Source organism: Schistocerca cancellata, chromosome 6 (genome assembly GCF_023864275.1).
Source record: "Schistocerca cancellata isolate TAMUIC-IGC-003103 chromosome 6, iqSchCanc2.1, whole genome shotgun sequence".
NCBI classification, from domain to species: Eukaryota; Metazoa; Arthropoda; class Insecta; order Orthoptera; family Acrididae; genus Schistocerca; species Schistocerca cancellata.
Window position 1 is genome coordinate 10964736 of NC_064631.1, and position 20133 is coordinate 10984868.

At 41.1% G+C, this 20133-nt stretch overlaps 1 protein-coding gene across 1 annotated transcript in view; it reads left to right on the plus strand.

Annotated features, from left to right (window-relative positions):
- LOC126191118 (uncharacterized) overlaps positions 1-17089 on the plus strand; it is a 180098-nt gene extending 163009 nt beyond the window's left edge. Inside the window, exon 3 of the mRNA XM_049931859.1 lies at positions 16661-17089. Coding sequence (XP_049787816.1) covers positions 16661-17089 — 429 coding nt within the window. The remainder of the gene's footprint in view (positions 1-16660) is intronic.
- Positions 17090-20133: the final 3044 nt, after the last annotated feature.

Here is a 20133-nt window from a genome sequence, read left to right on the forward strand (position 1 = left end):
CGTACATTATGAACAGGGCTTGATCACGTTGAAAGATGCAGTCGCCATGTCCAAATTGCTCTACAACAGTGGGAAGCAAGAAGGTGCTTAATACATGAAAGTAGGCCTTTGCTGTGATAGCGCCATGCAAAACAAGGAGTGCAAGTCCTCTCTATGAAAGACACAACCACACCATAACACCATCGCCTCCGAATTTTACTGTTGGCCTACACACATTGGCAGATGACGTTCACCAAGAATTCGCCACACCAACACACTGCCATCAGATCGCCACATTGTAAGGCGTCCAGATCTTAAGGATCTTACATGACCTTGATCTATAATGACAGGATGATACAGTATGAGATCTTCAGAAAATAATAGTTATATTATATCAACAAAAGGTAACTGCGGTTAATGTCATGTGCCGAAAACTAACAAAACGATATCAACCAGTATACGGTCTGGAATGAACAAACAAGTTGAAGTGAAATGCATTTTGGATATGAACCAAGCAGGTGGTTAATGATATCGCAAAACTCCCATTTAGCAAGAGAATGGTGAGCTTCAGTGCAGAAAGGGATAAGACCAGAACAATATATTATTCCTTTTAATGTAAATAACGCTGGGACCAAGGGTAAGTGGCTGCACATCAATAACGCAGCTAAGCTGATACCCAGCAAGAAAAATGAAAATGTTTTATTCACCTCTAGTGAGACAGTGATTGGCTGAAGCCATACTTTGTGATGCAGACGCCACACGGTGGGGAGGTCCCCATCACATAAAAGCATTTTGAGACGTTAAGGCTATATCTCTCTCTCACGTCTCATGACAGACTGCACAAGAGTGTGTAAATAAGCTAGGGCATTGAGAGCTTTGCTTTCTGCAAAGTGAGGACGATATGCATCATGTATCGTGGCGACAGATAGCAAAGCGGTAGTTAATTATTCCTGCAAGAATTTTTGTGGGCAAAGAAACTGTGCACATCGTTCCAACCTATAGCGAGTATGCAGTAGCCATTATTTCGACTATGGAAAGATTAACATTCTACGGAAGACAAGAAAGCTGTGACTAAGTGGATTCAGTCAAAGCCAGAGTAGAAAGCTGTGACTAAGTGGATTCAGTCAAGGCCAGAGTAGGGAGTAAGCGTTTCAGATCCAGCACAGATACAACACCTTTGCAGATGCCACTTGGTAAAGTAGCATTGTGCATTGGGCCACAGTACATGTTGAGTCTAGATATTGCTCACTCCAACTTGCGAATACTTTGGCCATTGAATATCAAAAGCTAGGATACTAACCTACCCTCACATTGAGTACATGAGGGTTTTTTCATTGGTTCAAAAAGTAAATTTATTCTCCACCAAGTGAGTGCATTGACCAGCTATGTCAACGCAGATTTAAATAAGTTGATGAACGTTTTTAATAATCGTTCTTTCCCGTAATAAAAAATTTTCATATGTAGAGATAACAATTTTAATAATCATCATTTCAATAAGTCCAAGAATTAAATATTTTGCTATTGAGTGTCAAAAGTAACTGAACATTATTGTTGTTTATCACGTGACTCCTGAAAGCAACACTTGATAAATTACATGTAGAATAAAAAAGGGAATAGCTGTTTTGTCTTTCTAGAATAGAACCCAAACTCAATTTTATTAATTCATACATTCTAGGTATGTGACAGCAGCATTTCTAATGATTCTGTTATGATCCGCAACTGATATTAGCTGCCTTACAGTGACAGGATCATATTTATTTAGAATATCTGTTTGACACCCTGGGCTTGAAAATACAGTTCAGATGTTTTGTCCATTTGCTCGTTAAATGGTAAGCTAAGTTTGTGCACATTTGTACACTCACTGTGCAGATACAAAGGTCGGACGTATGACAAAATGGTGTCCCTTACAGAATGCAAAATTATAGCATATTGATGGATTGATGGTTAGCTTTTGATGGGTACAAAACACATAAACCTCCCAAACTGTAAGCTGATGCAAGCTGGAGTAAAAAATTGTAAACGTAAATGTGGCTCAACTGTGTATTAAGTGTAGGCACAATTGTAGTCATGTGTTTGTTATTAGCTGGCGCACCACATCGTTGAATTGTGTTGAGTTCTGACTCAACTCCAGTAGCCAAAGGGCTACATAAGGGACGAGGAAACGGTTTCAGATATTGAATATAGGATCGTGGCTGATATTTTGGGATAGAATCAAGTCTTACGATTAAATGTTAACACGTAGTCAGGATCGGAAAATTCGCGAACAGCAACGCTTAGTGGAACGCTCAGAAATGACAGAAAATAATCGATTAAGACAGCGAGAATCAATGGGAGATGTTGGTAGGCTCGAGTTGATCACGCAACAGGTAGATCAGCTTGAACAACACGAGAGATAACACGTAGAAATACCGAATGAGACCGAAAATGCAACTCATGAGGTTCAACATGGCCCAAAGTATGGACATGAGAACGGCGTTGCTAAGGAATCAGACGCTGAGTCTGTATACAGTGATTTACAGTTTATTGAACTAAACGCAATGGTATTGAATCAGTGACGCTAGCAGTTGCATGAAAGTATGAGTGTTAGACCTCCTGCACAATGTTCGGACGTGAAGGAAACAGTTCACGAAAAACACGATAGGGAACGGTTGCATCAGGTGCCAACTGACGGAAATGATGTAAATGAAAAAGCCAACATATTTGAAATGTTACACCGTATGTTACAACAATCTCAGGTAACAGATAAGCGTTTAGAGGGGCGAATAACACATCAAACAATACAGTTTCAAGTATCAAAAAAGAGTATAGCAGGGCGCATAACACTGGGTCTGAAAGAAACTAACAAGGAAATACAAAAAACGCCTGATATTGCTTAAGGCCAATTATAGCAAAAGCGATCTGAAGCTAAGGAAGCGCAAATTACGCTGCAAACGCTCGTTACAGGGCACAAACAATTGAGAACAGACATTGACACTGTCCAAACAGACATGATTACGTTGCGTGAAGATACGCAACAAAGTGTCAAAAAGGTTAAACAACAAGTCGGAGGTTTTGCATCAAAGCGACGACGTCTTACAAAAGAACGACAAAAGCAGCATTAAAGAAATTCGATGCTAGTATTTTAAAAATACAACAGAAAAACGAACACCAATTTCAACTGCTGAGATCGGAAGTTTTATGTTCGATCGAAAGTCGTGGTGACGTAGAAGGCGTTAGTGAGGAGTAGCAAACGACGACAGAATCCACTTAAGTGTTGGTCGATACTACTGTGAATACTCCAGAATCAACAGTTGCCGATAATACGACAGAAAGGATACGCGAGATTACGCATGACATAAGACGGAAAGGCACATGTGGATACCAGTCCGAAACCGCAAACGGCGGACGGGAAATTGGTCCAAACCAGCGTATGCCAGAACATCACGGTAACCATAGGGAATAGTGTGGATTGCGACCACTTGTTCAAAAAAGAATAACAGGTCAATCTGGAAATCAAGAGCGTGGTTTGCAGCAAGGTACAATACATCAAGCACAAATCGTGACATACGCTGATCATAACATAGTGACGCGTTACGCAACGACACAACCTGTAGGACAAATATCGACGGGATACAGCAGGGTGTCTAACGAGCCACAATTGCTTTCACGTCAAGATACAGAGGCGGTAGCGGATGCTATTTACGCATATTAAGCAATGAGACCTGCAAGTGATTCTACTACACAAATGTCACAGAATGAACCAAGTTACACAAGTTTGAGTAGATTTGATGCAAACGAAGGACAGAATTCCAATCTTGAAAACCCAGTAGGTACATAGCAGAGAGAAGCGACAGGTTTTGATAATAACCACTTTCTTACAGTGCGGAAATACCAGCCCTATAAGGAAGATGCAAATATTCTCCATGCCCGCGCATTTATTGTCCAATTTAAAGTAGAAACACCGACACATTGGCCATTGAAACATAAGTTAAACTTTATTTGCGCACATATGGAGGGAAGTGTTGCTGAAAATATACAGAAGGTAGCAGAAACTTGCGATTCGTTTGATTCGTTTAGAGCTGCCTTTATAGCAAGGTATTGGTCTCCTAAGGCTAAGATGAGAATAAGATATGGATTATTGCAAAATGTCTCATTCGAAAATTCGTGTGAGAAAACAGCAGTCAGATTCTTTGAGAATATGTGTAAAAGGAACCAATACTTAGATAACCCATATAGCGACGGAGAATTGATTCAAATACGCAAAACGAAACTGCCCATGAAGTATCTACAAGCCTTGATAGGACTAGGGGGCGATAATGTAAAAACTTTCAAAAGTGTTTTGAGAGAAGTACAATTCATGTATGAAAACAAAGCTCAAAGACGTCGCGTTTCGGGACAGAGCAATTTTGAAAGAACACGTAATAGTAAGGAGAATAACAATAATGGCAGTGATGGTAGGCCAGTATTGGGATTAAATTTTGGGGGAAATGGGAATAATTACAGAAATGGGAGTAGTGGAAACACTAGGCCACAGTGTAATGGATATGGTTTTGATAATGGTTGGAACAGGCGGAATATAGATGGAAATAGGAATGGAAACTGGAGAAATCGGCATAACCGACTGACTGATTTTAATCAGCGATCGCCAGGTCCATGGAGAGCAAGCAGGTGGGGAGGTGGTGCGAGGACGCAGCCACGGGCAAATACTTGGGGTGATTACCAGAGAAACGAAGCACAGAAGATTCACTGACTTTAAGTATTGCAGGAGTTCAAGCAGATAACACACTTTCTGCAGAAACGAATGACAAGGCGACCGCAGCAATACATAGGTTAAGGTGTGATGTACAAGAATCGGAATTGGGAACAGCAACGACAGAAAGATTATCAGAGGTATCCGTATAGATGCTACGAATAGGAAGGATGTCACAACTGAAGTGCTGGGACGAGATAGAGCGGACTGACACCGACGATGAGGATGAACTCGCAGCACTACCTAGTAATGAACCATTTGATTATAATGAAGCATTAATCTATATGGTGCAGATGTTTAGTTCCGCACAGACTAAAAATGATTTTCAGCAGGATAATACAAATCCTGCTGAAACCGGTAACGCTAGGACTGATCAAGACGATAATATTAACCGACAAAATACCGTTAATATAGGTCATAGAAAAAAAGAGGGAAGTAAGGATAAGTACACCTGATCAAAAGTTCGACAAGCTACAAGATCTACTAAAATCCTTCCACAAAACTTTGTAAGACAAGCAGAAAGTGTCTAAGCCGTTGTGGGTAGAGGGAATCGAACAAAACCGGGAAGAACAAGTCGATAATGGAGAGGAAAATAACAGAGCCAATATTTCGCCTCAATCGGAAAACGAACAAGATAGTAAAGTATGTGGTCTGATAAATCGGATCCAAATGTATACAATTTTGGTACATATGACGACATAGTACGGTAGTATTACCCAGACTATGTAATCACTACACCAGACATAGAAAACAGCCTCGTAATAAATGATGACACAGTTGAAAATATGAATCTGCAACTCACAGTTGCCGATAACAAATATGATAACGAGTAGAATCAGGGTGCGAGTACACATACACTTAACATAGAATCAGACGACTCCCCAGAACCTAAGCGTGAAGTACTGTCACACTTAAAGAATACTTGCCAGGTTCTAAAATCCAAATTAAACACGATTACACAGATGTGTGACGAGTAGACAAACCTAAAGGAAGTAGCAGGGTGGATTTTAATCTTGCAAGAGTATGATTTCTGTGTAAAATATGTCCAGGGCCGACAAACACCTTAGCAAATTCTTTTGCCCGGTGTTCACATGGTACAAACCCAAGTAATACGAAGTTCGGTGCAGATGAAGACCAAATTGGTATGTACTACATAACAGGACTTCCTTTTGAAAACTACATAAAACAGCTTTCTCAAACATTTCAGACGAACAGAACAAAGACCCAGAAGTGTTAAGGGTCAAACATAAGTGGAAAGATTAAAATTCGGTTAACATTTGTCACCATTATTTGCTGAAGGATGACGTGCTGTTCTACAGACGAGAGCCAAGTACAAGTTTATGGACATTATGTAGTCCTTATGAGCTCGTGAACAAGTATATATCGTACACTTACTTACGTAATGGGCAAATTGGGGCGAAGAAATGTTTTATGGAACTAAAGAGACAATACATTTCCCCAACATGGAAAGACGTATGCAGCAAGTACTCAAAACATTTAAGGATTACTAACGCGCCAAACACGTTACTTTTCAGACTGGACCACCATTGTAACCCATAATACCGAAAAAGCTAAAACATCTAGCAGCAAAAAATTTGATGCGACCGTTACCAAGGACAAGGAATGTTGGAGTTGGCATCAAAGTATGTCACTTTGACCCCTTTGAAATGAGCAACTGGTGTTACGATCTGTAAGGCACTACAACGTGCTTTCTTCAAGCAGGTAGGGCATGTAGAAAGATTAATTTCACATAATGGGCCCCAATATAAATCTAAACCTTGGTTGGCGACTTTAAAAATACATAAAATTAGACCCATCTTCATATCCAGGTACAAACAAAGCGTCAATTGTGCAGAATAAACGATGAAGTGTGTTGGAACATGTTGTTGTCTGTACTGTAGTTCACGACATACCACATGGGATGCCAATTTACATCATTTACAGACTATTATTAACGAAATGCTACACAGTACTACACGATAACCACCAGTCACAGTGTTCAAAGAGAAAAGACCATTTGATAGGGTAAGAGAAGTTGTAAAGTTCCCCCCATACAGAAGACCATCACACCAGCAGCTAATAAAATTAGCACTCGGAAACAATGAACAAGCAGGTGCAAAAAGGAATCTTAGAGCAGACAAAGGTGCGTCCACATGGGTATTCCCTGTGCGACAGTTGATTCTTGTTAGAATACACTTATTATCTAATAAAGGAAAACAGGTTTCTCATAATTTTTATCCAGTTTTTAAGGGACACATGTTAGTTAGTAAAGTGGTTCATGCAAATGTAGTCGAATTGGTGAACCCAAGAATGGGCAAAATATCGGTCTACATCATGTCAGCCACCTTAAGGGCTGAATGACAATTTTTGCAGTGGTCATATGGCAATTAGCCATCAAAACTAAAAACTAAATGGATCACAGATGATACACCAAAAGAATGTAGGTAAGTTCCAGGTAGCTGCAGATCTTCAGAGGCAAACAGGATGAACTACAAACATTTAAATATTCAAATATGGTTACAATAAAACTAATCATTTAAATGATCAAAGTAGGTTAGAAAAATATGAAAGAAAACTAATTGCATGATGTCCTAATTAACAAACTTACATATCATCAATCTGTGATCGTTCAAGAAGTAAAGGAACCGTTATAAAATGAAGTAACTTCATGTGTCAGAGATATATTTCAATGTCGTCTATAAAGTACTGAAAAAAAAAACTATATAATCGTTCGTTTTGTATTATTCATGTAAGTGTTCAAATGTAAAGCTTACAGTAAATTTAGGTAAAGAAACTTGTAAATAGTAGCATTAATCAAAAGTCATTGTAAAACAAAAGAAATAAAGAAGGCACGCAACACAACATCATTACAACCATCTGGCGAAGGGAGCCAAGCTGACGACAGAAGCAGAATGTCGACAGGTTGCTATGGTCTGAGTGTGAGAGTTTATACAATTGCACAATACGGCATTGGCGACAAACTGAAGACAGAAGTAAGGAATTCACTGTCTCACACTTCACATTAGTATGGAGAATGAGCTAGGTGTATTTTGAAGAATATTATCCCACACATCACCCCCATAGCAACAGGACGGAATAAAACCAGTAGCAGCCAGGGACACAAAGGCCACACACGTGCAAGGAAGGCCAAGCAAACCCATTAGCAGTGATGCACAATAGCAAGCTGTCTGCAACAGCTCATTAGTACAGACGCCTGGAAAAATAGAATATTTCTCTCAATACACCAGATGGAGAAGCTCATGACTGAAAACATATATATCACTTCCGAAATTATCTGTTGAGACTTGATCATATAACAAAAGTAGGTAGTTCTTCAGAATAACTTTCGCTGAATAGCGTATTCTGTCCCTATGCCCGAGGAGTTGCAAGTTTCAAGAAAGAAGACATGAGAACACAGCAAGTAACAAAGAGAAGAAAGGGTCCCAAGATGAGGGCAGAAGACAGAAAATCCTATGCCCTAAACCAGTATGAGATTTGACAGAATCAACAGAAAGCAATGTTCAACAAAACTATGGCACTTCTATCAAACAAACCAAAGGTGGTCAAATCATCAAACAGAGTACGCATAATGGGGACATCAAAATGCGGCAACCATTGCAGGCCTACATGCATCAACCTTGGCGGCAACTACACCAATAAAGGACTATGCCTTCTGTGTTGACACATCATGGCACTGCCTTGGACGAGCAGTTTTTTGTCAAAACAATGCAACATGCAACCTAACATGTAATGGCATTCACGCTCGAACACTCACAACTCTAAATGTCTATAATCTTCATCAATATCGCTCAGAGTCTACAGCTGACTAGCAGCATCAACCACCACTGATCGACAGCAGCAACAGGAAGCATACACAGCCAAAGTGAAAAGTGCGATAAGAAAGAAAGTGATGCATGTGAAAATTCATAGTAATATTTTAAAGAGAGCAAAAGATAATCACTTCAGAAAGGAGTTGAGATGCCTGTAAATGTTCAGTCACACCTGTACCACTGAGAATTTGTACTTAACGTGATTCATTTATATTCTGTAATTAGATTTGTAAATTGTTAAAGTATATTCGTAAATGTACCACAATTTCTATTTTTTATTTTATGTGTAATTTATAAATGTCCATTTAATCTAAATATATGTTAATAAGAAGTTGTATATTGTAGATATTTTGGAAACTTACGTTTTTGATGATAAATAATGTCAATGAACATAAAGTTTGTGTTAATGTGTATGGAAGTATGCAAAAATATTTTAGATATACAATGTCCACTTAAGTACGTAAAGGTCTGTTTGTGATGAAAATTTGATGACAATAGTGATGTAGCATTTAAGTGTTGAGAGTACATATTAGAGTAACAAACGCTTCCTTAACTTCACTCATCTTACACAATCATCAACATCATGAATGTTATAGAATTGTGGAATGTCTGAAGTTATTGTAAAGAGAAAATCTAAAAGGTGGATGAACAATTTTAACAGAAGTTAACTGCAAGTACTAGAGAAAAATGTTGTAAGATTAGTCAAATAACAGTCTCGAAATTTTAACAATTTTAACAGAAGTTAACCGCAAGTACTGGAGAAAAATGTTGTAAGATTAGTCAAATAACAGTCTCTAAATGACTATAAAGCCACTTAATAATCATATAAATAGAAACTGCCATGTAAAGCAATATATATCAGATCAAAATGTTATGTTAAAAAGATATCATCTAGCATAAGATAGACAAGTATCTGGACAATGATTAAATTATTGGAATTTATAATTTTGCACTGCAATGAGCAATACCTCAAACATTGATCACAGTAGCACAAAATTAATTCAGAAGGGATGGCATGTGTAAGGTGCCCGGATTTTATGGACCTTACATGAGACTGATCCATAATGACAGGATGATACAGTATGAGATCCTCAGAAAATAATAATTATATTATATCAACAAAAGGCAATTGCATTTATTGTCATGTAGCGAAAACTAACAAAACGATATCTACCAATATATGGTTTGGCATGAACAAACAAAATAAAGTGAAATGCATTTTGGAGATGAACCGAGCAGGTGGTTAACGATATCGTAAATCTCTCATTTACCAAAATAACTGTGAGCTTCAGCGCAGAAAGGGATAAGTCCAGAACAATACACCATTCCTTTTATTGTAAATAACGCTGGGGCCGAGTGTAAGAGGCTGCACATCATTAACAGGGATAGGCTGTGACCCAGCAAGAAAAATAAAAGCGTTTATTCACCTCTACCGGGACGCTGATTGGCTGAAGCCATACTTGGCGACACAGACGCGACACAGTGGGCAGATCCCCATTGTATAGAAGCATTTTGAGACCTTAAGGATCTATCTCTCTCTCTCATCTTGTGGAGGACCGCAGAAGTGTGTGGAAATAAGCAAGGGTATTGAGAGCTGTGCTTTCTGCGGAGTACAGACGATATGCTTCACATATCGTTATGACAGATAGAAAAGTGGTAGTTAATTATTCCTGTGGGAATTTTTGTGGGCAAAGAAATTGTGCACATCGTTCCAAACCATAGTAGTGTGCAATAGCCATTATTTCGACTAGGGAAAAATTAATGTTCTGCGGCACACAGGAAAGTTGCGTCTGAGTGAATTCAGTCAAGACTGTAGTAGAGAATTTGCGTTTCAGATCCAGCACAGAGACTATGCCATTGCAGATGCTGCTTGGTAAAGTACCATTGTGCATTGGGCCACAGTAAATGTTGAGTCTAGATTTTGCTCACTCCAACTTGTGAACGCTTTGGCCATTGAATATAAAAAGCTGGGTACTAACCTACCCTCATATTGAGTACATGAAGGTTTTTCATTGGTTCAAAAAGTACATTTATTCTCCACCGACTGAGTGCATTGACCAGCTATGACAAAGTAGGTTTAAATGGCTGATGAGGATTTTTAGTAATCAGTCTTCCCCATGATAAAAAATTTTCATGTGTAGAAATAACGATTTTGATAATCTTAATTTCAATAAGTCGAAGAATTAAATGTTTTGTTATTGAGTGTCAAAATTAATTGATTACGATCAGTTAACCCCTGAAAGCAACAGTTGATAAATTATATGTAGAATAAAGAAGGGAATAGTTGTTTTGCCTTTCTAGAATTGGCACCAAACTTTCACTTTTATTAATTCATGCATTCTAGGTATGTGACAGCAGAATTTCTAATGATTTTGTTACCATCGGCGCATGATGTTAGCTGCCTTACAGGGACAGTCTAATTTATTTAGAATGTCCGTTTTGACACCCTTGGCTTGGGACGACAGCTCAGACGTTTTGTCCATTTGCGCACTAAGTGGTAAGCTAAGCTTGCACACATTAGTGTACTTACTGTGCAGATACAAAGGTCGAATGTACGACACCACTGCGCAACGTGATTCGTGACTCCACATAACGTTTTTCCACTGTTCGATCGACACGCTTCTTACATCAAGCGAGGTGTCGTTTGACATCTACTGCGCGAGATCTGTGGCTTATGAGTACCCACTCGATCATAAAATCCAAGTTTTCTTACCCCCGCCTAACTGTCACAGTACTTGCAGTGGATCCTGATGCAGTTTGGAATTCCTGTGTAATGGTCTGGATAGATGTCTGCCTATTACATATTACGACCTTCTCTAACTGTCGGCGGTCTCTGTCAGTTAACCGGTCAACCGACGATGTCAGCCTATACGCTTTTGTGCTGTAAGTGTCCCATCATGTTTCCACTGCACTATCACATCGGAAACAAGGGACCTACGGATGTTTAGGAGTGTGGAAATCTCGCGTACAGACGAATGACACAAGTGACACCCATTCAACTGACCATGTTCGAGGTCTGTGAGTTCCATGGATCGCCCCATTCTGCTCTCTCACGATGTATAATGACTAATGAGGTAGCTGATATGCAGTACCTAGCCGTAGGTGGCAGCACAAACACCTAATGTGAAAATCGTATGTTGTTGGGGGTGTCCATATAATTTTGATCACAAGGTGTATGTGATATACCCATCTAGTCTTCAGCAATCTTCTGTGGTGCCACATTTCAAAAGTTATTTTCTTCTTGTCTAAGCTGTTTCTTGTTCGTGTTCCACTTTCATACATGGCTACACACCATACAAATATTCCAGAAAACACTTCAATCTACATTCGATATTAGCAAATTTCTACTGTTAAAAACCCTTTTCTTGTCATCCCGAGTCTGAATCTTGTATCCTCTCTACTCTGTCCATCATCAGTTGTAACCCAAACAGCAAAACTCATCTACCACTTTAAGTGTATCGTTTCCTATTTTCGTAAGCGTCACCTGACCTAATGCGACTATGTTCCATTGTCCTCATTTTCCTCTTGGTGATGTTCATCTTAAATCATTCTTAAAAAGACACTGTACATATCATTCAACTGCTCTTCCAAGTCATTTCCTGACTCTGACAGAATCACAATATCATTGGCAATCCTCGTGTTTATTTCTTCTCCCTATACTTTTATTCCTACTCCAATTTTTTCTTTGATTTCCTCTATGCTTACTCAATAAACAGACTTATTAACATCCGGACAGACCACAAACCTGTCTCACGCCCTTCACAGGCACTGGTTCCTTTTCGTGCCCTCGCTTCTTATAACTGCCGTCTGGTTACTGTACAAGTTGTCAATAGTATTCCGCTCCATCCTACCTCCAACATTTCAAAGAGAATGTTTTACCCAAAATTGTCAAAAGCGTTTTCTAAGTTTACAAATCCTGTAAAAGTAGGTTTGCCTTTGCTTCGCCTATCTTCCAAGTGAATTCGTAGGATCAGTATTGCCTCCCGTGTTCCTGCATTGATCCCGAATCCAAACTGAACTTCCCTGAGGTAAGGCTTCTACCAGTTTTCACGTTCTTCTGTGCAGAATTCATGTTAGCATTTTGGAACCATGATTTGTTAAAGTGATAATTCCGTAACATTGACACCTTCCGGCACATGCTTTTTTTGGAACTGGAGTTATTGTTATATTCTTCTTGAAGTCTGCAGGTGTATCACCTGTCTCATACATCTTGTATACCAGACGAAAGAATATTGTCATGGTTGTCTCTCCAAGGTTATCAGTTGTTCTGACGGAATTTCGTTTACTCCCGAAGCCTTATTTCGACATACATTTTTCAGTGCTCTGTTAATTTCTTCTCACACTATCATATCCCCCGTTTCATGTTCATCACATCCTTTTCCATTTCTATAATACTGACTTCAAGTTCATTTCCACTGCATAGACTGTTTATATCCTTCTTTCACCTTTCAGCTTTCCTTGCGTCATTTAGGACTGATGTCCCAACAGAGCTTTTGATATTGATGTAGCTACCTGTCCTTTCTCCACAGGCCTCTTTAATTTTGTTGTAGGCGGTGTCCATCTCTCCTCTAGTGATATATGGTTCTGAATCCTTACATTTGACCTCTAGCCATTCCTGCTTAGCCATTTTGCACTTACTGTCAATGTCATTTATGAGACATTTCTTATTTCCGTTCGCCTTCTTCATACACTGCATTTTTAAAATTTCTCCTTTCATTAGTTAAATTCAGCAACATTTTTTGTTATTCAAGAACTTCCAACAGCCTTGTCTTTTTACCCATTTGGACATTTGCTGCATTCCCAATTTCATCTCTCAAAGCTATCCATTCGTCCTCTACTGTATTTCTTTCTCTTGTTCTTGTCACTTAATTAGCCTGAAAATCATTACTAAAAATAATAATATTGTGCAATATTCCCAGTATTCATTGAGGCAATCATGTAACTTTAAAAAGGAAATAAGAAAGCATTACTGGAACCTAAATTTTACTTAAGGTATTTAGGAGCTTGTTGCAGACACTACAGTGTCCTTTTGTTGAAAAAACTGAGAGGAAACTAGTAAGGAACAGCAGTGCCGTTACAGGTAAGTGGAATCTATAGCAGTACCGTGATACAACCTAATCGTGAGATTTATGCGCAAATTAAGCGAATCTGCGGTTCTTCGTTGAAGACCGTGCATTGATCAAACGTAGCGATTTTTTTGTAAATCGGAGAAGAACGAGTTGCACAGGACACATGAGAAGCGTCACTCAAGCTCTTAAGTAGCCAACTACTTCATCCGTGGTGCACGTCTGATGTCAAGTGCGATAAACCGTCAGGCGGGAGACGACGCTGGTAAACCGAAACCTACAAGGTGCCGAAAAGTGGACTCGACTGTGCTGCTCACACTGAAGAGTAGGTGCAAGGCGATTAAGAGGGTGGAATATTTCTTGCAGCCACTGACGCTGAAAGTCACTTGGTCTGACTACTTGTTTTTGTTGCTGGGTTTGAATATTTCACGAAGTAAAGATAAATTCTTAGCATTACCTATCGCAGGACGGGCTTGTAGAAAAACGTAGAAAGAAAGAAATATGTCTGGTCTAACGCAGCGACCAGCAGTAAAGCTGAGTACTATGACGTGACGAAGGAACGTGCAGGCAGCGTGACGTGTTTACTGCAGAGGCCACTTTGTAGCCGCCCGCTCAAGTGCTTGTCAGGGGATTGCGCTTGTCTTCATCTGAGGACTCCCACATTAAAGTAACATATGTGTGCGAAGCAACAGCAGGAACTCTCCTGTGTAGGAACTCCACATGCAAGCGGAATGTCTGCATAAAATAACGTGACAGGGCGAATGCGGTCTCGCGATGCGCGCAGAACTCCACCAGCATGTTGTTGATCCCCAGAGGCGCGAGAAGCAACTGAAGGGGGGGGGGGGGGGGGCATCCGGGCAGGTTGTGACAGGGGGCGGGCGAGAGCCCGAAATCCTAGCGCACCAAGTGGGAGCGAAATGGCGACAAGAGCGGCTGCCCACTACGAATATTTCATGCAGATAATGTTTCATACGACCGCTCTTTCCGCTACCGCAAATTTTACAATATCTTAATCTTGTTTTCGTCTAAGAGAGCTGTAAGACCACTAAACGAAGTATTGTCTCTTGTCATAGTACTACTAACTACAGGTATATCTGTGTCAGCTACGCTTTTTAAAGCGAGTTTTATTAACTAGTACTGCTAGTGTCGCTGACCATGTGATTTTTGTTGTGCCCTTCAGTCCGAAAACTGGTTTCAAGCTCCCCTTCACACTGGACTATACTGTACAATGCTCTTCTTTCTGTTTACTTGCCTAGGTATCACTGTACAGTTATCACTCCTCAGGCTTCAGCTCATTACAGTTCACTATATATAAATTTCACTATATATAAATTTCTCTTTTCTCCAGTTTCATTCAGTACCACCTCATTAGATACGCGATCTGCTCATCAAATCATCGACGTTCTTCTGTAGCCCTACATTTCCAAATATTCTGTCCACTTACTGTCTAAACAGCTTACCGTTTCAGTTCGACAGTACCTTCAGAACAGATTTCCCAACACCTAAATTTGTATTCGATGTTAACAAACGTCCTTTTTCAGAAATATCTTTCTCGTATAGCCAGTATGCATATTATGTTTTCTCTAATGTGGAACAAATCGACTACTTTAAGTGCCTTATTTGCTAATCTGATTCACTCTGCATCGCCAGATATAATTTGAATACATTTCATTTATCCGTGTTTTATTACTTTTGCTGATGTTGTTTCTATCATCACTCCGTTGAACTGCTTTCCCAGATCCTCGACAAAATTACAATGCCAGTGATAAATCTCAAAGCGTTTGTTTCTTCTTCCTGAACATTAATTTTTTCAAATGTTTTTTTGTTTTCTTTACTATTTGTTCAGTGCACACATTGAAGAAAACTGGGGAAATGTCAACATGGTATCTCACTCCATTCTCAACTACTGCTTTCCTTTCACGTCGGTCGACTCTGACAAGTATTTCGTTTTCAGGGTGTACCTTATAAAGGAACAGTGACGGAGTACAACAGCATCCATGATCGATGAAATTCACTATTTCTATTTTAGTTGTAAATAACCTTTCCCTTCATGCATTTTAACCTTGCTAACTTCAAAATTTCAAAGAGCATATTACAGGCGAAATTGTCAAAAAATTCCTCAGAACAGACAAACACACACACACACACACACATATATATATATATATATATATATATATATATATATATATATATATATATATATATATATAGATAAAAAGAAAGACAAACGCGTAGCAAAACACATATACAGGCAAAAAAACCACACACCAAACAAATGAAAAATATCAAACCACACACAAAACACAAAAAAAGACTAAAGATAAACACACAGTAACAGTTGGTAACACTACAGACTGTAAATACACACAAGTTGATCACAAAATGGAAAGTGCAAATTCAAGTGACGTGTTGTAACAAACGTGGCTGAAAATACGTAGGACATCTGCCAGCTGGGGCACGGGGATTACTGAGCGCATCTCGAGAACGATACAGACGGGCCAGCAGCACTGGAACTCGTAAGTAACACTGAAAGATAACTTCACTTCAAGAAATTTGTGCTATCAAAGTTTATTCTAATCTGAAAAACAAGAGACAAACATGACGAAATGTAACATAGTAACATACTGTAACTACAATACAATACGTTTATTATACAAACAGAAACATGGATCACAGTCGACTAAAGAAGCTTCAGAAATAAAAGATACGAAACTCTGTGAGTAGACTTCTAATGCCACACACCTCCACATACTTACCAACAAACTGTAGTATCCGTGATATGCAGAACCAATGGTGTATTTCGTTCCATAGACTGGCAAAAAGCTATTAAGCAGATGGTCATAATGTTTTGGCTCATCACTGCATATCTCGTAGATTCATTAACACATGAAAAGGTGACGTTCAGGCAACTCCACCAGAAGGTGTTGCGCATACAGTGGGAAGGGCTATTGTCTTCGACACAATTACGTAAACAGTAAATTGTCAAGATGTTGTACATTTAAAGAAGCTGTTACAGTTTTTAGTGATTTATTGCCATACGATTCCTTCGACAGAGACTGAAGTCAGACAGAAGGGCGACAGGGGGGCGGAAGCCGGCGCGGCACGATGCTGGGCAGACCGCCGCCCCCGCCCCCGCCGCCGGCCTTATCACGGCCCGTGTTTGCTGTGCGCCCTCGCAGCTGCTCCCCCTGGCCGCTCCCCCCTGTCAGACTGAAGTTTCGGCAGGGCTTCCTCAGCGCCCGCGGCCATTTGCTGAAGACAAAGCGGCTGGGAGTCCCAGGGGCGGCGACAAGCCGCCGGCACTGCACAAAGCGGCTGTGCCAGAAGGCTGCCCTGAGGTCACTGCCGCTGCCGCTGCCGCTGCCGCTGCCGCTGCACGCTCTGAAGGAACGGGGCGCAAACGTAGTGGAGGTGTGCCGAGGCGACTACGTACTTTCACACCTAACGACGGTATTAAAGAAAAATTTACATTCAGTTTGTGAGTGAAAGACTCACGGTGAGTGGCATAACCCCCAACATGCTGATTATACAATTGATGTAGTGGGTCACTCAGGACGGAAATTCTCTTCCATCAACGACATGATACAGTATTATTTGTTTCTAGTAAATACTGAGGCACACACGCACGCACGCAAACACGCACACACACACACACACACACACACACACACACACCACACGCACTACCCACACAAATATTCGCAAATTTATGAATTTGTATGCTCATATGCTTACCTTAAACTGTGGAACCATGGGTCTCCGTGGACGTCACACAAAGTTTCTGCAAAACTGATGCCCCGTTTTCCACAACAATCTAGAAATTAACTTAAAATAATAATGGAAGTTAAAGTCTCTACAAAATTAAAAGGAGATAATAATTCAACAGATAACCCTCGCTAACGCTTCCCCATACCAATTTTAATAGGTGGTATGAATCCGGTACTGACAGTGAATGAGGTTCTAATCACCAAAGACCAGATGACAAACTTGCATATCGGAAACCCACCATGGCGAGAAGGAGTGCAGAAGGAGCTTCTGTCGCAACGGGTCCTCACACTGCCGCTACTATCACCCTCACCCTGCAATAAAGTCCAAAAACGTCAGTGGCAATTTGCTCCGATACTCAAGCCCATCGAGTCAACAACTTTTATATTTGATATCTGTAGGAATATGGCTGTAATTGCATATCAGCTATCGATGGGAGAGGGTGCAATATGAACACGACACGCGTCAATGCAACATGCATGCCAATTCACATACACGTGCGTCCACTTAGTGCAGTATACGGTGCACACCAAAAAGCACATAATGTAATGAGCAAAATCATGGCATTAACGCGGCTATATAAGGTCGACAAAATACCTATTACCTAATTCTTTGGCTGGTCATAAGCTTTCATGAAACCAACAGACTAACGACATGCAACAGGTTAAACCTCTTTTCTCAATGTACGTTAATCCGCGTAATATTCTTTCGGTAAACTCAGTAGCAACGTATGGCGCATGGTGAAATTTGTCCACATGATGGACTCGAATCTGATACTAACGTACGAAGACAAGGGGGAGCGGGAGGGGGGGGGGGGTGAGCGTAACAAGAGAAATTGAGATTCATCATAGAAAATCCAAACCTACACTCCTGGAAATTGAAATAAAAACACCGTGAATTCATTGTCCCAGGAAGGGGAAACTTTATTGACACATTCCTGGGGTCAGATACATCACATGATCACACTGACAGAACCACAGGCACATAGACACAGGCAACAGAGCATGCACAATGTCGGCACTAGTACAGTGTATATCCACCTTTCGCAGCAGTGCAGGCTGCTATTCTCCCATGGAGACGATCGTAGAGATGCTGGATGTAGTCCTGTGGAACGGCTTCCCATGCCGTTTCCACCTGGCGCCTCAGTTGGACCAGCGTTCGTGCTGGACGTGCAGACCGCGTGAGACGACGCTTCATCCAGTCCCAAACATGCTCAATGGGGGACAGATTCGGAGATCGTGCTGGCCAGGGTAGTTGACTTACACCTTCTAGAGCACGTTGGGTGGCACGGGATACATGCGGACGTGCATTGTCCTGTTGGAACAGCAAGTACCCTTGCCGGTCTAGGAAAGGTAGAACGATGGTTCGATGACGGTTTGGATGTACCGTGCACTATTCAGTGTCCCCTCGACGATCACCAGTGGTGTACGGCCAGTGTAGGAGATCGCTCCCCACACCATAATGCCGGGTGTTGGCCCTGTGTGCCTCGGTCGTATGCAGTCCTGATTGTGGCGCTCACCTGCACGGCGCCAAACACGCATACGACCATCATTGGCACCGTGCGTCGCTGCGGTCCGGTCCCAGGTCGACGGGCACGTGCACCTTCCGCCGACCACTGGCGACAACATCGATGTACTGTGGAGACCTCACGCCCCACGTGTTGAGCAATTCGGCGGTACGTCCACCCGGCCTCCCGCATGCCCACTATACGCCCTCGCTCAAAGTCCGTCAACTGCACATACGGTTCACGTCCACGCTGTCGCGGCATGCTACCAGTGTTAAAGACTGCGATGGAGCTCCGTATGCCACGGCAAACTGGCTGACACTGACGACGGCGGTGCACAAATGCTGCGCAGCTAGCGCCATTCGACGGCCAACACCGCGGTTCCTGGTGTGTCCGCTGTGCCGTGCGTGTGATCATTGCTTGTACAGCCCTCTCGCAGTGTCCGGAGCAAGTATGGTGGGTCTGACACACAGGTGTCAATGTGTTCTTTTTTCCATTTCCAGGAGTGTATATACTTAACTTCTGGCTTTACTTGAATATTGAGTGAATGTAAGCGGATTCATGATGACTGCGTTATCAGTAAGCTACTAAATATTTCATGGACTACAAAGCTGGGAATACTTGGTGAAACTGATCTCACAGTGAAACCACATCAAAATTGCCAAACCTCTTACACAAAACAGATCAACAATAGTAATTAACACTCAAATAAGCTTGGATGATACTCAGAATTATTAAGTTCGATCAATATTGGTAGCTCAATGTTGCACATAGTAAGTAAACATGGTGGGATACCAATCACAAGGCCACGCGTAGTGGCCGCATGGTCAGGGGCGCCGTGTCACGGATTGCGTGGCCCCTCCCGCCGCAGGTCGAGTCCTCCCTCGGGCTTGGGTGTGTGTGTGTTGTCCTCAGCATAAGTTAGTTTAAGTTGGTATAAGTAGTGTATAAATCTAGGGACCGATAACCTCGGCAGTTTGGTCCCTTAGGAATTCACACACATTTGAACACAATCACAAGGAACACACCCAAATGGAAACAGTATTTCCCCACAAAATTTTCATTAGTTCACTAATATCTCTCTTCGCAAACTTGTAACGCCAACATTTCGTGACCAAGTGCAATCTAGGGAGAGTTAATTTAAAGCCGCACTTGTAGCAAGAGCACGTGATCAAATACCACTCATTAACAAACACAGTAAAAATAAATAAAGTTCTCGCACAGCAGGTCGCTGGCACTACTAGTCCTCTGTTAGGT